This window comes from Rhinatrema bivittatum, chromosome 4 (assembly GCF_901001135.1).
Source record: "Rhinatrema bivittatum chromosome 4, aRhiBiv1.1, whole genome shotgun sequence".
Taxonomy (NCBI): Eukaryota; Metazoa; Chordata; class Amphibia; order Gymnophiona; family Rhinatrematidae; genus Rhinatrema; species Rhinatrema bivittatum.
Genome location: NC_042618.1, coordinates 41254221 through 41272388, shown reverse-complemented (window position 1 = coordinate 41272388; position 18168 = coordinate 41254221). Strand labels below are relative to the sequence as shown.

At 43.7% G+C, this 18168-nt stretch overlaps 1 protein-coding gene across 2 annotated transcripts in view; it reads right to left on the bottom strand.

Moving 5' to 3' along the window:
- The window catches only part of EIF5 (eukaryotic translation initiation factor 5), a 97182-nt gene extending 93393 nt beyond the window's left edge, over positions 1–3789 (bottom strand). Inside the window, exons 1-4 of one of the 2 annotated variants that reach the window (XM_029598011.1) lie at positions 3679–3789; positions 3206–3413; positions 1727–2000; positions 472–553 (exon numbers count right to left, since the gene is read on the bottom strand). In XM_029598011.1, coding sequence (XP_029453871.1) covers positions 472–553; positions 1727–1798 — 154 coding nt within the window. In that variant the 5' untranslated portion in view covers positions 1799–2000; positions 3206–3413; positions 3679–3789. Of the gene's footprint in view, positions 1–471; positions 554–1726; positions 2001–3205; positions 3414–3602 lie in introns of both variants that reach the window. The other variant, XM_029598009.1, reaches the window with a different exon arrangement.
- Positions 3790–18168: the final 14379 nt, after the last annotated feature.

Here is an 18168-nt window from a genome sequence, read left to right as displayed (position 1 = left end):
CAATATTAAAGAATTAAATTTGAGTCCGTTGCCAAATTAAAAATCTAGCAACAAGCTAATAGGATTAGCTCAGTTGAGTTTCCACTCTGCCCCTTTGCTATTGCTTAATTCTTGATCAAGATGTTCATGTTAAATTTGACATGCTCCCCCCACCCCAAAATGTTTATCAATTTGTCCTATGAGTGTCAGGAACCCCCCCCCCCCAAGAGCAAGTGTGGCCAATTCTGGTCAAGAGCCACAAACAGGCCATGTTATCAGAATATTTACAATATAGACCTGCATACAATGGAGGCAGTGCACACATCTTATATGCATATTCATTGTGGATATCCTGAAAACCTAGCTTTTTCTTGTAGCTCTCCACCCTGCTTTAGTAAGTATGGGCTCATGAAGTATCAGTTATGGATCTCTAGAATCTAGTTGAACTAATTTATCTCTTCAAAAAGAAAAAAGGCACTTAAGTATACTTACACGTTGGAGGCCGATTAAGCGCCTTTGCAACATCAACCATGTTGACTATTACTGTCTTTATTCCATTTCCTTTACCCTCGACCTAAAAAAAAATAATCCAATATAGACCTATCAGACCAGACCTTAGAAATGTTTCCCAAAACATCACAGGTCCAAAAAACACTATCAGACAATGATTAACACTAAAATTCAGTGCCATAAATGCACCTGGTTTTTTTTTTTTGGATACCATTTAGCTACTTTTTTTTGTTTTGTTTAGAACAAGGATTGTACCTTGCTTTTCATTTTGACTTTTCACAAAGCAAGTCTTTTAAAGATACAACTGCATATAGTTAGTACTACCTTTGGTCCAGATTCACTTTTTAAATGAAAAAAAAAAAAAAGAAACTTTCTGAATCTTCAGCTAGTTCACTAGCCGTTTCTCTGCCTACCACTAGGAGATACAGTAACTCAATTCACTTAGACAGTTGTGGATGGGTGAAGCATCTCAGGATCAAACTTCTACAAATGAGACCTGATCAGTGACAAGACTAGAAAGAATACAAGTATAAAGTTCCCTGCATTAAGATTGTAATATCTGCATTCACAGTTTTCCCCCTGTGGTAATACTTTAACCAACCACAAAAAAAACAAAGCTACAACTCCAGCTTTATTGGTTAATGTGACTGACGACTATCTTACTATACAGCAGTAGACCTTAAACTTGCATATGAAAGTCTGGCTCACATGCAAACCCTACCAGCAAGAATCTCTAGACAATAAGCTTGGGCTCCACAATACTGCCAAGCCAAATAACTAACTGGAGTAAGAACTTTAAGGCAGCTTTTAAGCACAGCAGTACTTTCTTGTAAAGTAAAGGGTATTTATAATAGACAAGTCATCTGAGCTTATGGAAAAGCTTGCATATAACTTGGGAAGTAGGTTTCCAGCCTGCTTCTCCCAAGCAATTAGTGTTCTGAATTTCTAATACAATAGTAGATAACAATAGACCAGAATGGACCAGTCTACCCATCAATTTCTATCCACACTGCAAAGGTACATCTCCGCTACCAGCTATAGGAGCTTGAACACATTTATACAACTTTCCTACAAGTTAAACTTGTAAAAATAGATAAAAAATAAAAAAAAGAGTTCCTGTGCACCCATACCACTTAATCTGTTAAACTGCCCATTTCTTGTTGTTTGTTCTCAAATTCAAATATCTTTAAAGTATTACTACTGAGCAAGAGCAGAGATATACAGTTAGAAAAGATACCTTAGCAATCAAACGGGGCATTTTGTAGCGATAGAACTGATCGGAAACACTGCGGTTGACGTTGACAGACATCTTGGTTTATTAGTGGCCTTTACAGGATGAAAAGATCTTTGACTACAAGTTTTTGGTATCTTCTGTCTGGAGAAGAGGGGATGACATAAACGAGTGCAAGAGTTCTCGGTCTCTGACATGAAAAATGTTTCGCCGAGGCTGTGAGCGTCTTGCTTGTATGCTATGTTCCCCCAAAACAGGTACCAATGGCTGCGCAACAGCTCTGCAAAATAAGTTATTAAAATCAGTACTTCAGATTGCTCAAGAACCTTCCACCTTACAGAGTTTAAAATCACCATATTAAACATACTGCAAGTTAACTTCAGGGAAGTTTCCATAAAACTCAATCAGGTCACATACTACGTAGGTAGAGCCTAGTTTTTACAGTTAACAGCTTGGGACCTCAAATAATAGGCTGAAAAACACCAGTCCCATTTGTTTGAAACATTGAGGGTTATAGCAATACAGTTGAAGCAAAAAAAATTGCCATTTGAAGTTGATTTATGAGGAATTGCAACAGGAACCACGAAGACATCTTTGGTTTTGTACAGTAGTGAAAGACCATTCTTTAAGCCCACCTTACAGGTTTCAGAACTTACTGGCTATAATACAAATAAAAAATACGTGACCTACCTCCAACATTACAGGCCCTTTTGTCCAGTTTAAACACCCAAAAGCTACACTTGCTCTTACTAAGTGTACATGCGCCAGGTCGTACCCTACCATATGATAGCTACGGAAACATGCGCCCATCCGGGAAAGCTATGCAAGCAGTATTTTCTTCGAGAAGCAGCCCCCCCCCCTCCCATGTCGAAGCATCATTTGTCTTTATTTTATTTATTTAGTTAAGAAACTATTAACGCTGCTTCAGAACACGAAGGGGAAAAAAAAACGAGGAAAGATCGTGAAAAAGATGAACGCAGCATTCGGTGCGCGCGTTGAACGCCCCTGCTCGCTCCCTTTCTTCCAACCACCGCCCGCCACTTACCGATGACTCATAACTGCAGCAATTAGGCATCGAAACAACCTGAAGCCCCGGCTGCCCATGCGCAGTGGCCCCCGCCACCGGCCATTTCCTACCCCTTGCTTTGAAGTCCACGTCAGAGGCAAAGGGGGGGGAAGCAAGGCCACCACCTCCCCGACCCAAAAGCCGCCCCGTCTCGGTTTAACTAGCTCCCCTTTTCATGATAGCCGCTGAACCCATCCCCAACTCGCTTCTCCTCCCCAAGTAGCACTGCTGCAAAATGCGTCACAGCGCTGCTCCTCACGAGGCACCGGCGCCATTTTGTCCTCGCAAACCGTACGGTCGCGATGCGCACCAGAGACCTTGGGCGGACTCCAGCTTCTTATCATCACCCACACCAGCCCTCTCAATCCTCTGTCCGCGTTCAGGAAAACCCCCCCTTCTCCTCATTTATGACAACTCACCGTTTTCGTCAAATAAAGACATAAACACAACGCTGCTCGCCCTGTAGTGCGACGAACGGTGGCTGGAGTATGGGGAAGGGGAGGGGGTTTAAATAAAAACCGTGGGATGAACGGCACACCGCAGTGCCGGCCAAACCGGTTCAATCTTCCTGCCACGGGCTGGTTAAAAACCCTTCAACGAAAGCGAGATACCCTTCAGCCAGGGAATCTGGGGAAGAAAAAAAAAAAAAAAAGAAAACAATTAAGCAATTATTATCAAACGTAAACAATGAACAATTAAACAAAGATGCGGCGCACATTAGAGATCAAGATTATCCCCCCCAAACAAATTACATAACGAGCTGATTAAACCGTTTTCCGCTACGGATAAATCAGTCACGCAGCCCACCGCACTCACCTCGAGAATGTTCTCGTTCTAACTAAGGCGGCTACGCCAGGCTGAAGCGAAGCACATCAGCCTGGAATCAACCTACCTCGCGCCGCGGATCCACCTCCCGAGCTCCACGCCCGCATTGGTGGGGAGTGGGGGAGGGTGGGAAGAGCAGACGCCGGCCTTCCATTGGCTGGCCAGACAAGCCAATCAAAGCTGTCACCTGCACCTAATTATTAGCGAATGACCTCGCTTAATGAGGGAGGAGTCAAGTTACGGGCTCTGGTAGGGCTGTTTCTTAGAACTATTGTTAAGTGGTTCTCTGCACTAAGTCCTCCCGCCCCCACTGGCTACTCGAGGGCCTTTGCAGAAGAGGAGGAGAAAAAGAAAAGTCCAAACCCAGCCGAGCTAGTTTGTTGTAGCTGCCCTAAAGAGGGGGTGTATATTGGGGGTTTTTTCTTATTAGTTTATCCCAAAGCTGTAGCCGTGCCAGCAGGGCAGTAGGTTATTCGTATCTTTCCACTAGGAGGCCTTCCTCCCCCCCCCCCCCCGGTTCCTCGAATCAGAGAGGGTTTCTTATGTACTCTCCTTTTTGTTCATTTTTTTTTGGCCAGTGTATTTTTAGCTTCAGCCGATTTCTTCTTACATTTGACTTTAGTTTTGGCAGCGCTTTTTCGTTTTGGTAGTGGTTGCTAGTTTTAGACTGCTCTCTTTGCCCTTTTTTTCCTCTATGTAGTGCTGCGCCTTTTAAATTCGTTGTTCTGTTTCAGAATTGTTTAAAGCCTTTTCCACAATCGAGGACTTAATTAGCATTTTAGATTCCTCTTTTCTTTCTCGCCAAGGTTAGAATGGAAGGAGTGTTGAGTCCCCTGCAGTCTTCCGATTGCATAGAGACTCTTGCTCAGGCCCATTGGGGTAATCCAAGCTCCCCCTTTTGGTTTCCTTGGAGGGGGGGGGGGAGAGATGTCCCTTCCCTTAGGCTCACCTTCTCCCTCACCTCTTTTTATTTGTATGGGAGGTATTCTTTCCCCTTCTTAATCTCTCTTCCCCCCCCGTTCTTGGGCAAGGTTTGATTGGATAAAACTGCAGGGGAAGAAAAACTGAGCCACCTCACAGCAGCTAGCCATCACTATGTTGCCGTGGAGGCAACCCCATTTGTAACTAAGGCAGAGGCCTCATTCTGAGTCCCTGAGACATTTTGCTAAGTTCTAGGCTCTACTTCTCTGGATCCAGCCCTTGGGATGGGAGAGCAGGTGGGCACCCGACTAAGCCTTTCTATGCTACCCATATTCTTGTCTGCCCAAGGGTGAAAATTCCCCCATTGCAATCAGTAATGTAGAGATGATTCTCTACCTTTGTGTTTTATCCCTTCTGCTCCCTCCCTGTGCCCCCCCCCCCCCCCCCCCCCCCCCCCCATCATGGGCAGGAAGATGTTACCTCCTCACATTAAGCCTGGTGGAGGACCCACAAGTGGAATTTTAGCTATTTTGGGAAACAGAAGGCAGAGCAGCCAAGTGTAGCTGCTGCTTCTGATAAATAGGGGCCAAGTATGGAAACACTGGTCCCACCTATCTCTTTAACAGGTTCCAGCACTACTCCCCCCCCTCCCTTTCTGGGGAAGGGGCCAGGAATAAAAACACATAGCTCCACTCTGGAGGGTCATAGCAAATGGGGACATGCTTGGGAGATGTGACTGGTTCTGCCCCTACCAACACCCCAAGGATTGGACAGCCTGGTGAGGCCAAGGGATACAACGGTGGTACATGGTGTCTGCTGCCTGTTCCTGATGTCTAGGAGTATACTTGCTTGTCTCAGCCCTGGGGAAGTATGTCTGTCCTTGAAACATTGTAGCTAGCTGCATGTATGGCAAGGCTGTCCTTATGAATGCTAACTATGACCCACCAGTGTTTGAGGAGGGGTTGTTCCACCAGATGGCGTCCCTAGAAGGGCTGGGCTTAAGGGTGGTACAATTGAATTTGTCGTTCTTCAGCCCCGGTGATGTACTGTGGCTACATCTCATGACCCTGGGGGAGAGGAGGATCATTGTAAGGTGGCCATCATGATTTTCCTGGAATAATGTGATAGATGCCTAAATCACATGAATGCCCTCAGGTAGCAGGCATGGGTTACCTTGACCCTGTCAAATGGGGTGTTTTACTCAACAGAGGAGACCATGTGCTATCTCTTGCTAAACATGTCGGAAACTGATAGTTCACGGTGACACGTTTGCAAACTAGATTTTTCAAAAGAAGTATCTATTTCTGTTAAGTTTGCTGCCAGTCTCTTCATGTAGGAAATGTCTTGAAATTCTTATTGATTTGAAGCTATTTCATGACAATCATAAATCAATTTTAAGTCTCTTTGTTTGTTTTTTTTAAATCTGTGGATGCTCTGCGGTCTTAAGCCCCTCTTGAAACCTTATTTTACCCTTACTGGATTGTTGTAATTTTGGTTTTCCTAGCACGTAGACAGTTGGACTCAGAACCAGTGGATTATGCTCTCCTGCCAGCAGATGGAAGACTGAACAAGCTGATGTCACAGTATATACTCCTGCAGTGACCCCAGCCTGCCAGTAATCTCCATCTCCAGCAAATGGTGGATGTGCATCTCCCTATGGGGATTGCTGTGATTTTTGAAAGAAGACTATTAAATTGAGAGCTGGCTCTGATTTCCCAGACGTTGAAGATTCTTGGAGTGCCTGGGGTGGATTCTTTGTCAGAGCCGAAAAAGAATCCCATTTTGGTCTCCTTGCGTTAAAGCCTCTTGCTTTTTTCCTGTTATGGATGCTGTTCAAGAATTGATTTATCTTGAATGTGACACCCCAGAGGCAAATTTCAAAGGGGGTCTGGCATTGGAAGGCCCAATACCCTCTGGATCCAGCTGTGAGAGAGCGTTTGTGTTTTTTCAAAGTGGATGTGCTTGTCTGTGCCATATCTAACTGATGACTATCCCTGTAGAGGGAGGAGCAGCCTTGAAGGATGTACACGATAGGCACACTTAATCTATCCTTATGCCAGCCTTTGACACAGTGGCAATGACCTTGCAGGTTGCTTCCTGTTGCACTCTTGTCTGCTTCTCTCTCAGGAGGTGGATGATTCTGGAGTGAATTCCAGAACAGTTATTTGAGGAATTTTTTTATACCGATATTAGTAGGAACATCATATGGTTTACATTATAACTAAAGAGTGGAAAATACAATGAACAGGTATTGGGGGAGGGCTCACAGTTATGGAATCTGCTGCCGCCTTTTTGGCTGACGCGTGCTGTGATTTGGTCCATGCCTTGGCCACAGGAGTGGTTTCAGTGTTGGGGGCCAGATGTCAGCTATGGTTGTGGAATTGGTTAGCTGACGCAGCCTCAAAGGCTAATCTTACAAAAATGCCCTTTAAAGGCTCACTCTTGTTTGGAAGCGAGTTGGAAAAGCTGGCCAATAAGTGGGGTGAATCTCCAGTTCCCCGGTTACTGGAGGATAAGCAATTGCAGCACCCCTTTTCTTTGAGGAGTCATCCTGGGGGTTCCAAGCGTTTTCTTCCCTTCAGAAATTCGACCTTTCAGAGGACTATCCCTTTTGGTAGGACTCGGTCCTTTCGTCCCTGACAGTCCAAGAGGAGCAGGCTTGGGTGGCGGACTGTCCTGAACTTCCCAATGAAGGTCTGCCAACCCATCTTCAGGAGGAGGAGATGGGGGACGCCTATCTCTTTTATCAAGAGGTGGATCAAGATCAAATTGGATTAATGGGTCCTGGACGTGATACAGGAAGTATGTGCTGGAGTTTCGCACCATTTCTTGGGACATGTTCATGGTGTCTCCTTGCAACTCTCCACAGAAGAAGCAGGCAGTGGAGTCCACACTTCGGCGGCTCCTCCAGCTGAGGGCTGTGGTTCCTGTGCCTTCATCTCAGGAAAATAGGGGGCGCTATTCTGTTTATTTTGTTGACCCAAGAAGAAGGTTCCTTTCATCCCAGCCTGGACCTCAAGAGTGTCAACCAGCATGGAAACCTTACGATCTGTGATAATGGCTGTACAGTCAGGTTTCTGACCTCCCTGGATATGTCAGAAGTAAGTGTTCATCCAGTCCCTAGCTTGGGGTACCTATGTTCTTAATTGTTGGTTGAGTACAGTTATGGTTGCCTGTTCTTTATCCTTTTTTTTTTTTTTCTAGTCTGTCCACAGTTGCTATTGAAGAGAATACTGGCAGGCTGGGGTCACTGCAGGAGTATATATACTGTGACATCAGCTTGCTCCATCACCTGGCAGGGGGGAGCAAAACCCACTGGTCCTGTGTCCATCTGTCTACACCAAGGAAAACAATTATTAAAGTAATTTCTCCATTATATTGCTTTACCTGATTATTCACTAAAGGCATTTACAGAACGCAGCTGCACCACCGACCTCAGGAAGAGGTCTTCTGGGCTCACATTTCCCCAGTCTTGGCTGAGCTGCACTGGCTGCCTGTAGCCTTTTGAATAAAGTATAAAATGGCAATGCTTGTGCACAAGCTAAGCCTCAATTCTCTACCTTGGGCTAATGCAAAGCTACACTTATATAATTCCTCTCAAGCTCTGCACTCCTACCAAAGAGGTCTCTTAAAGTTCCTTCCATGCATGCTGCATGTCTGGCTGAAACTCGAGAGAGAATTCTCGGTTGCTGCACCAATTTTTTTGGAATACCTTGCTGTCTGATTTGCGTCTTACTAAGTGTTAAAACCTTCAAATTCATGTTAAAGACCTTTTATTCCAGCAGGCTTTTTCTAAATGAGAACTTACTTTTTTTTTTTTACAATTTTTTTTTATACTTCCAGATTTTTTTTTTTTGCCATTGTATTTTTAATGTCTTGTTTGTTTTTATATAGTATAAATACATCTGCCTGTCATCGGGCCACGATTGAGGAATGAGTTGCTCTGAGCATCTGTTCCCTTCAAAATTTGAATAATTTTCAGAAAATGCTTAAAGCTTTATTTAGAGAAACTTTTTTTCTGTTTAGAGAATGTAACAAATTTAAAATCCCTTTTAAACAGTATGTTTTGTTCTTTGTTTTATGTTGAATAAGGAATTGGCTTAGCTTAATTTTTTATTATAGGTGGACTATAAATATTTTAAAATAAATAAATGTTGTATTGTAAGTCACCTAGAGTGTCACCAGGCAACTAATAAATAATAATCCTGTTGCTTAACCAACATCTTACCCAGTTTATAATTATTTCTAACTCCTTGACTGGCTAGCTTACCCACCACGTACTTCCCTCATTGATTAGTCCGGTCACGTCATCAAAGAAACTGTTTGAAAAATTTTCCCTCTGAAAATGTTGCCTAGAACTCTGTAATTTACTGGTTTCAAGGTATATTTTCCCAGTCTTTTTCTTACTATCTTTTTTTTGCCTCTTTCTTTGCTGCTGCCTTAGCAGCTTCTCGATACGTTTAAGACTTCAAATATCCTCTTCCTAAAAACTAGATTACATCAGATTTAAGAGTGTCAAAATTCTGGGCTAAGAAGCCTGTAGTCAGCGGGTTTAAGGCCTGTGGGTGTCACATATATCATGGATACTCTGGTTATTGCTGCTTGGGTACAGACCATGATGTGCCCACCTGCTCTAGTTGTGGCTGGATCTCGCTGTGGGCACAGTAACATGCCTGAAAGATGGAAGCCCTGTGGGAAGGTGCTGTTCGGAAAGAACATGAAGCGTCATTGCAAGATCAGGCAGTGAATCTACTCCATCTCCCATCTGAAACAGATGATGCACTTATGCTCAACACCGAAGGGACCAAATGCTGGAGAACCCAGCATACTCCATGCAAATGATATATAATACTGGAACAGGAACATCCCGAAAAATCAAGTTGCTAGGCATTATGGGGATTTTCCACATCAGAAAGAATGAAGTGATTTGTGTCAAGTCTCTTCTTGGTGCTGAGAACAAGACCAGTCAACCAGAGTTCAAGTGCCAAGACAGCAAGCTTAGGCATTCTTCTTTGTGCCTTTTCCAGCGTGTTTTGCTTCTGCACCATGCTCATCTGCTCAATGCCTGTCCTGTGGCTGATAGAGGCCAGGGCCATGGGGATAGGCCTTCCCAGCAGATTTGCAGAGTTTGAGCATAATGGAGAGCCCCTGCACCATTGACTAAGAGTATGGAGAGTCTTGTTATTGAAGGGTAGTAATCACCGTAGTAGTAATCAATTTTGTTGGCGTCTGTTCTCAAACCCGCTGATAGCCACGGGTTCGGAAAACAGTCGCTGGCATAACTGAGCATCCATCTTGCTGGCCGCAGGCCGATTTAAAGATTTATTTTTTTTTAATTTTGGGGCCTCTGACTTAATATTGCTATGATATTAAGTCTGAGGGTGTACAGAAAAGCAGGGTTTTTTAAAATTTCTGTACACTTCCCCGGTGCCAGCAGAAATTAACACCAGCCTTTGGGCAGGCATTAATTTTTGAAAGTAAAATGTGCGGCTTCGCTGCACATTTTGCTTTCTGGATCACGCAGGAATAACTAATAGGGCCATCAACATGCATTTGCATGTTGCGGGCGCTATTAGTTTTGGGGGGGTTGGCCATGTGTTATCGACCCCCACCCCCCCTCCCCATTACCCCTTACTATATAAGGGGTAAAGCTAGCGAGTCAAACGCGCGGCCAAACCCGGGCTAACAGTGCGCTCCAGAACTGAACACTATATTCCACCGGAGCGCACTGTACTGTATCGGCCCATTACTTTGCTGAGTAAGTCTGAAAGCACTACTAAGATGGGCAAGTAGTGTTTTTCAAACTTATCTAGCGAAGTAGTGCCTTACTGCTGCTTAGCTGGATGCTGTGCTGGAACTTGGCAAAAGCTTTACTTAGCCGGATAAGTCAAATTTAGCTGGAGAAGTCCGCACAAATGATATACATGCATATCTTTATTTCCAGTTGTAAAGGGATATGTGAGTAGATTTTCCATGCATAATAGACACATTTAACACCTTGTAAGTCAGCTTTTATACACATAGGTTGGAAGATTTTCTAACGTATGTGCGGCAATGAAATAACCAGTTTTACTGGGAGACTGGGCATGCAAATGTTAAATTAAATTTAACTTGAACAAGTTCAAATTGAATCACTTGGTGAAGAGTAGTCCAAATTATAGCTACACAATGCAAGATTCCACATTAGGAATTGTCAATCAGGAAAAGAATCTAGATGCCATCTGTACTATATTGAAATCTTCTGCTCAGTGTGCACAGCAGCCAAGAAAGCAAACAGAATGCTAGAGCTTATTAGGAAAAGAATGAAGAATAAAACAGAATATCATAATGTCTTTGTAGTACTCCATGAGGCAACTTCATCTTGAGTATTTTGTGCAGTTCTGGTCACCACAACTCAGAAAAGATACAACAAAACTAGAAATATTATAGAGAAGAGCGACCAAAATGCTAAAGGGGATTGAACAATTCCCCTAGGAGAAAAGGCTAAAGAGATTAGGACTTTTCAGCTTGGAGAAGAGATGGCTGGGGGGAGATATGATAGAGGTTTATAAAAATGAGTGGCATGGAATACATAAGCATTAATCAGTTTACTTTTTCGAAAAATACAAAGACAGGGACACAATGGAGTTACTGGGTAATACATTTAAAACTAATGAGAATATATATATATTTTTTTTTTTACTTAACGTATAAGGCTCTGGATTTATTTTAGAAACATAGAAATGACAGCAGTAAAGGACCAAATGGTCTATCCAGTCTGCATGCAAGCTTATGGTAGCAACAGCCATGCCATACAGGTCTCCCCCCATAAAGGTATCGTCAGGGGATGGCAACTGCCATGCATTACAAATTCCCTCATACTCAGTTTCCCAAACAGTTAAAGTAACTGCCCTTGTTGGTTGCTGTTAGAATCCAATTCCCCGTTATCTCTTGCCGGTGAAGCAGAGAGCAATGTTGGAGTTACATTACAAGTATAAGGTTTATTGGTGAAGGGTAGTAATAGCTGCCTCAGCAAGTTACCCCAATGCTTATTTGTTTTCCCAGATTGTAACTTTCATGTCCTTTTTGGTGGTTGTCCATAACTAATTACCCTTTTCCTCTTTCCCCCTGCTGTTAAAGCAGAGAGCAGTGAGTTGCATCAACAGTATGAAAGCTTATTGGTTAAGGGTAGTAACTACCACACCAGCAAGTTACCCCATGCACTCTCTTCCTCATTTCCATCCTCTAGCCTTTAGGGATCCACAGTGTTTATTCCATGCCTCTTTGAAATCCTTCACCATTTTTTGTCTTCACCTCCTCCTCTGGAAGGGCATTCCAGGCATCCACCACCCTCTCCGTGGAGAAATATTTCCTGACTGTTCTGAGTCGTACTCACTGGAGTTTCATTTTGTGACCCTAGTTCTGATTTCTTTCCAACTGAGGTGGTTTGTCAAAGGTGCTTCATTAAAACCTTTCAGGTATCTGAAGATCTGTATCATATCGCCCCTGCACATCCTCTCCTCCAGGGTATACATATTTAGGTCCTTCTACCTCTCCTCATAAGTCATTTGGAGCCCTCCCCTACCATTTTTTTGCCCTTCTCTGGACTACCTCCATACTGACTGTCCCTTTTGAGATATGGTCTCCAGAAGATAAGGCCATCGCGGAAAGATTAAATGATTTCTTTGCTTCGGTGTTTACTGAAGAGGATGTTGGGGAGGTACCCGTAATGGAGAAGGTTTTCATGGGTAATGATTCAGATGGACTGAATCAAATCACGGTGAACCTAGAAGATGTGGTAGGCCTGATTGACAAACTGAAGAATAGTAAATCACCCGGACCAGATGGTATACTAATAGGTCTGAAATTTCATTTCAGACCTATTAGTAAAAATTTGTAACCTATCATTAAAATCATCCATTGTACCTGAAGACTGGAGGATAGCAAATGTAACCCCAATATTTAAAAAGGGCTCCAGGCGCGATCCGGGAAACTACAGACCGGTTAGCCTGACTTCAGTGCCAGGAAAAATAGTGGAAAGTATTCTAAACATCAAAATCACAGAACATATAGAAAGACATGGTTTAATGGAACAAAGTCAGCATGGCTTTACCCAGGGCAAGTCTTGCCTCACAAATCTGCTTCACTTTTTTGAAGGAGTTAATAAACATATGGATAAAGGTGAACCGGTAGATAATAGTATACTTGGATTTTCAGAAGGTGTTTGACAAAGTTCCTCATAAGAGGCTTCTAGGAAAAGTAAAAAGTCATGGGATAGGTGGCAATGTCCTTTCGTGGCTTGCAAACTGGCTAAAAGACAGGAAACAGAGAGTAGGATTAAATGGACAATTTTCTCGGTGGAAGGGAGTGGACAGTGGAGTGCCTCAGGGATCTGTATTGGGACCTTTACTTTTCAATATATTTATAAATGATCTGGAAAGAAATACGACGAGTGAGATAATCAAATTTGTAGATGACACAAAATTGTTCAGAGTAGTTAAATCACAAGCAGATTGTGATAAATTGCAGGAAGACCTTGTGAGACTGGAAAATTGGGCATCCAAATGGCAGATGAAATTTAATGTGGATAAGTGCAAGGTGATGCATATAGGGAAAAATAACCCATGCTATAATTACACAATGTTGGGTTCCATATTAGGTGCTACAACCCAAGAAAGAGATCTAGGTGTCATAGTGGATAACACATTGAAATCGTCGGTTCAGTGTGCTGCGGCAGTCAAAAAAGCAAACAGAATGTTGGGAATTATTAGAAAGGGAATGGTGAATAAAACGGAAAATGTCATAAATGCCTCTGTATTGCTCCATGGTGAGACCGCACCTTGAATACTGTGTACAATTCTGGTCACCGCATCTCAAGAAAGATATAATTGCGATGGAGAAGGTACAGAGAAGAGCTACCAAAATGATAAGGGGAATGGAACAGCTCCCCTATGAGGAAAGACTAAAGAGGTTAGGACTTTTCAGCTTGGAGAAGAGACGACTGAGGGGGGGATATGATAGAGGTGTTTAAAATCATGAGAGGTCTAGAACGGGTAGATGTGAATCGGTTATTTACTCTTTCGGATAGTAGAAAGACTAAGGGGCACTCCATGAAGTTAGCATGGGGCACATTTAAAACTAATCGGAGAAAGTTCTTTTTTACTCAACGTACAATTAAACTCTGGAATTTGTTGCCAGAGGATGTGGTTAGTGCAGTTAGTGTAGCTGTGTTTAAAAAAAGGATTGGATAAGTTCTTGGAGGAGAAGTCCATTACCTGCTATTAAATTCACCTAGAGAATAGCCACTGCCATTAGCAATGGTAACATGGAATAGACTTAGTTTTTGGGTACTTGCCAGGTTCTTATGGCCTGGATTGGCCACTGTTGGAAATAAGATGCTGGGCTTGATGGACCCTTGGTCTGACCCAGTATGGCATTTTCTTATGTTCTTATGAACTGAACACTATATTCCCCATAAGGCCTCACCAAGGAGCAGTACAAGGGGATTATCACCTTTTTTTTAATTTTTATTTTTTTAACTGTTTATTCCTCTCTCTGCAGCCCAGCGTTCTAGCTTTAGCTATCGCCTTTTCCAGAGGATGTGGTGAAAGCTATTAGTGCAGCTGCATTTAAAAATAGATTGGACAAGTTCCTGGAGGAACTAATAGCTTTTACCACATCCTCTGGAAAATGTGATAGCTAAAGCTAGAACGCTGGGCTGCAGAGAGAGGAATAACCAGTAAAAAAAAACAAAAACCAAAAACCCTATTAAAGTAGAGCTGCAGAAATCCACTGCTTATCCTTGACATAAGAACATAAGAAATTGCCATGCTGTGTCAGACCAAGGGTCCATCAAGCCCAGCATCCTGTTTCCAACAGAGGCCAGACCAGGTCACAAGAACCTGGCAATTACCCAAACTGATGGAATTAATAGCAGTGGCTATTCCCTAAGTAAACTTGATTAATAGCCGTTAATGGACTTCTCCTCCAAGAACCCATCCAAACCTTTTTTGAACCCAGCTGCACTAACTGCACTAACCACATCCTCTGGCAACAAATTCCAGAGCTTTATTGTGTGTTGAGTGAAAGAATTTTCTCCAATTAGTCTTAAATGTGCTACTTGCTAACTTCATGGAATGCCCCCTAGTCCTATTATTCGAAAGTGTAAATAACAGATTCACATCTACTCGTTCAAGACCTCTCATGATCTTAAAGAACTATCATATCGCTGAACAACCCTAATCTCTTCAGCCTTTTCTCATAGGGAGCTGTTCCATCCCCTTTATCATTTTGGTTGCCCTTCTCTTTACTTTCTCCATCGCAACTATATCTTTTTTAAGATGCAGCGACCAGAATTGTACACAGTATTCAAGGTGCAGTCTCACCATGGAGCGATACAGAGGCATTATGACATTTTCTGTTTTATTCACCATTCCCTTCCTAATAATTCCTAACATTGTTTGCTTTTTTGACTGCTGCAGCATCCTGAGCCAACAATTTTAAAGTATTATCCACTATGATGCCTAGATCTTTTTCCTGGGTGGTAGCTCCTAATATGGAACCTAACATCGTGTAACTACAGCAAGGGTTATTTTTCCCTATATGCAACACCTTGCACTTGTCCACATTAAATTTCATCTGCCATTTGATGCCTAATCTTCCAGTCCTGCAAGGTCCTCTTGTAATGTATCACAATCTGCTTGTGATTTAAGTACTCTGAATAATTTTGTATCATCTGCAAATTTGATAACCTCACTCGCTGTATTCCTTTCCAGATCCCTGAGGCACTCCACTGTTTACCCTTTTCCACTGAGAAACTTGACCATTTAATCCTACTGTTTCCTGTCTTTTAACCAGTTTGTAATCCACGAAAGGACATCACTGCCTATTCCATGACTTTTTTAGTTTTCTTAGCCTCTCATGAGTGACTTTGTCAAATACCTTCTGAAAATCCAAATACGCTACATCTACTGGTTCACCTTTATCCACATGTTTATTAACCCCTTCAAAAAAATGAAGCAGATTTGTTAGGCAAGACTTCCTTTGGGTAAATCCATATTGACTGTTCCATTAAATCATGTCTTTCTATATGCTCTACGATTTTGATCTTGAGAATAGTTTCCACTATTTTCCCGGCACTGAAGTCAGGCTCCCTGGTCTATAGTTACCCAGATTGCCCCTGGAGCCTTTTTTAAATATTGGGGTTACAGTGGCCACCCTCCAGTCTTCAGGTACAATGGATGGTTTTAATGATAGGTTACAAATTTTAACTAATAGATCAGAAATTTCATTTTTTAGTTCCTTCAGTACGCTAGGATGCATACCATCCGGTCCAGGTGTCTTGCTACTCTTTAGTTTGTCAATCTGGCCTACTACTACTTCCAGGTTCACAGCTTGGAATCTATTTACCCCTTGGTATCCTGCCAGGTACTTGTGACCTGAATTGGCCACTGCTGGAAACAGGAGACGGGGCTTGATGGCCCCCTTGTTCTGACCCTGTATGGAAAGTCTTATATTCTTATGTACTAAATAGTCTACCAGTCCATCTGCATTTGTGTGATTGGGGAGGGGGGGCTCCTACCTATTTAGCCTGAGTTCTCCCCATTTCACCTAGACTCCCTTCACTAGCATCTTTTCATTTTTAAGATGTTTACAATCACATCAGATAATGAGCAGGAGTAAATATATGCAATTAAGATGACAACTTTACATGTGTAAATTGCTAATAAAATAGCAACATCCTCACAAATGGTGGCCCCTGCATGGAATGTGGACCCTGATTTATGCAGATATGTTGAGGTTTCTAAAATAGTATTTCCTGAACATACCCAGATCAGTCCAGAAAAGTGGGTTGTGTATCCCTATCAGCAGGTGGTGTCAGAAAAATTAGAACTTTGGGCACTGCTATTTAACAAGAGTGCCATCTGCAGTCACTCAGTATTTCTCTGACTCCAGCGGGTGGTACAGATGCACACCTGCAGTCTTTAGTTTTATATTTTTTTATTTAGTTTGAATTTAATTTTTTTCGTTTACGGTCACTTCCTGAGGTGTTAGGCGCCTTCGTGGGCCATCCCTCTGTAGAAGCCGGGTGTCCGGGGAATTGGATATTTCTGTCAGGGTTTCGCCAGTCACAGTTCAGTGTCTGACGACCAGGGGCTCCTGGCTACTCACCACCGTCTCTGCTACAGCTGCTCCCTTGTCTCCTGCAACAGCTTTTCTCTGTGTCTTGGTAAAATTTAATTTAAAAAAAAAAAAAAAAGCTGTTTTCACTGAGGCTGACTGACAGTCTTCAGTGCTGAGGTGCAGGAGGGCCTGGGTCTTTTAAGGCCGGCCAGGGAAGCTGTCAGCATTGTTCCTCTCAGCTCCTGGGGCTCTGGTGAGCTTTTCTCCATGTGCCTTGTTTACTCACCGCTTCCCTGCTGGGGGCATTGTGATTTCACTATAGACAGGCTCCTTTCCTGTGGCACGGCTGTGCGTGGTTTTTCTCTGCAGCCGGTGGTCTCTTAGCTTGCAGCACAAAAAGTTTGTGTTTTTTCTGGACCTGCGTGACTGAAATTTTCTCCGTGTTGCGGCTCCGAGCGTTTTTTATTCGCGCCCTTTTCTATTTCACTTCAGACTATCGGTGCGCTGCTGCAGATGGGACCGAAAACAGAATCACAGGCCTGCCGTGTGTGTGGGTCACGCAGCCAGGCGTTAGATGTGGCCTCCTTATGCTCAGCGTGTTCCCTGGGGTTAGAGGGCTCTTCAGGGCTTCTTGCCTCCTCCCTCGGGGAGGGAACGTCTCTCTCACCTTCAGCTTCACGGGAAGAGGATTCTCTGCCTGTTTTAGCCCCGGTGAGGGAAGACCTCACCGGGGGAACTGATATTACCACAACTGACTCTCCAGTGGGGGAGAGGGACCCAGAGGGGTTTTCCTCAGAATTTGTCTTCCTTATGCACCAGGCTTTCCTGGCAAGGAAACGCTCTGTGGTAAAGCGGCCCAGTCACCTGGGGGCAGGTTTGGACCCACCTGAGAAAAGAGGTTGGGGTATGGACCCTCGTCAGAACCTCTGATCATGCTGACCCCATAGGGGATTCTCCCTAGGGTACGTGAGATCCGATCCCGGGGTCTGGGGCGGCGACTGCTTCTGGGGTAGTAGGGGTGGCAGACCCGGATCCATGGCCGGATCTGGCTGATGATCTGGATGAGCCCGATGACCCTCCTGCGGAAGGGGATGACCCCAGCATGGTGCATTTCTTCAAGCGGGATGAGTTAGGACCCCTTATTCCCCAGGTCCTAGAAGTTCTGGGACTTAAGGTTTCTCAAGAGTCTGACGAGGGCGTCAATCCAGTCCTCAACTGCATTAGTGGTCTCATATCTTTTCCTCCTCCTAAGAAGGTTCGTAAACTAGTGACCCGGGAGTTGGAGATTCCGGATTCTGGCCTGAAGGTGGGCAGAGCTATGGCGAAACTGTACCAGTTATCGTCTGTTTTGGATTTACTGAAGATTCCAAAGGTGGATGCTGCGGTCTCGGCAGTCACAAAAGGCCACTATCCCGGTTGCTGGAGTGGCTACCCTTAAGGATATGCAGGACCGCAAGCTGGAGATCCAGTCGAAGCGAGAATTCGAGGTTGCTGCGCTAACTCTTCAGGCGGCAGTTTGCGCTAGCCTCATGCA